This window comes from Emiliania huxleyi (genome assembly GCF_000372725.1).
Source record: "Emiliania huxleyi CCMP1516 unplaced genomic scaffold EMIHUscaffold_9655, whole genome shotgun sequence".
NCBI classification, from domain to species: Eukaryota; Haptophyta; order Isochrysidales; family Noelaerhabdaceae; genus Emiliania; species Emiliania huxleyi.
In genome coordinates this window covers 1-1,162 of record NW_005194835.1, presented here as the reverse complement: position 1 = coordinate 1,162, position 1,162 = coordinate 1, and the positions used below count along the sequence as shown (strand labels likewise).

The 1,162-nt window shown below is 67.7% G+C and overlaps 2 protein-coding genes across 2 annotated transcripts; both read left to right on the top strand.

Annotated features, from left to right (window-relative positions):
- Positions 1-62: 62 nt before the first annotated feature.
- Positions 63-539, top strand: EMIHUDRAFT_259721 (hypothetical protein; the record flags this gene model as incomplete). Its single annotated transcript, XM_005756529.1, has 1 exon — positions 63-539. The coding sequence occupies one exon, from the start codon at positions 63-65 to the stop codon at positions 537-539; it is 477 nt and encodes a 158-aa protein (XP_005756586.1).
- Positions 540-906: 367 nt separating this feature from the next.
- On the top strand, positions 907-1,139 carry EMIHUDRAFT_259720 (hypothetical protein; the record flags this gene model as incomplete). The annotated part of the gene is made up of 1 exon (XM_005756528.1): positions 907-1,139. A coding segment is annotated over one exon (233 nt), but the record flags the coding sequence as incomplete, so codon positions are not given.
- Between the last annotated feature and the right edge of the window lie 23 nt (positions 1,140-1,162).

Below are 1,162 nucleotides of genomic sequence, written 5' to 3'. Positions count from 1 at the left end.
ACATCCATCGCGCGGTGCACCAGGCGCAGGGAGAGGCGGCGCGCTGCGTCTTCCACACGCACATGCCGCACGCGACCGCGCTGACAGTACTGACCGACAACCAGCTGCCAATGGTCCACCAGAACTGCCTCAAGTTCTTTGGCGAGGTCGCCTCGTACGACCGGTACCACGGCCTGGTGCACGACGGCGACGAGGCCTCGCGCATCGTCGACGCCTTCGGCTCGGCGCGCTGCCTGATGATGGCCAACCACGGCGTGATCGTCACGGGCGAGACGGCGGCGGAGGCCTTCGACTCGCTCTACTACCTCGAGCAAGCGGCTAAGCTCGTCACGATCGCCATGTCGACGGGCCGGCCGCTCCGCCCGATCGACCCGGCCGTCTGCGCGGCGACGGCCGTGGCGATGCGCGACGAGCGGCCGCTCTACGCGCGACGGCACTTTGACGCGCTGCGCCGCACCATGCTGCGCGGCCAGGACTACGGGCAGTGCGAGGGCGAGGACCTTGACGCGTCGCGGCACGCGCCCAGCCCGTACTCGTGAGTCGACGGCGTCTATGAAACACCGGCTCACTAAAAAAGAATTTAAATAAAACAACTAAAAAAGAAAAGGATATTCGCGATCGCGTCCACGAGGCGAGGCCGCTCACGCGGCCCGATGGGGAGGAACGGGGCGAGCCCCCTCCAACCCACCCGCGCTAGGTCCCGGGGGACGCAGGGGTCAGCGGCCCCGCGCGACCTCGGGAACTAGCCGGGGCAGTCGGAGAAGTGGCAACTCCGTGCACTGACGGTCGGCCGCCAGAAAACACGCCTGCGTGGCTCGGGTTACACCAATCCTCGCTACCCAACGATATCCCCTCGAGAAACACGAGAAAAAAGAAAAGGAAATCCTGCCCGTCCACGTCGGTCCGATGAGCAATCGGGAGGAGCGATGGGAGGCGCTTCGGATGTACCTCTGGCCGGCCGGCGCGCCGCCTGAGGCGGCCAGCAGCTGGGCCGGCGACGGTGCAGAGCCGAGCCCCTCCGACGCGGACGAGCTGCAGCAGCGCGGGCAGGAGATGCAGTCGCGCGGCGAGGAGCTCGCGCTCAAGGGCGCCGAGCTCCAGCTGCGCGGCCAGGAGCTGCAGCTCGCGGGCGAGGAGCTGTCGCTGAGGCATTCTGGGCGGG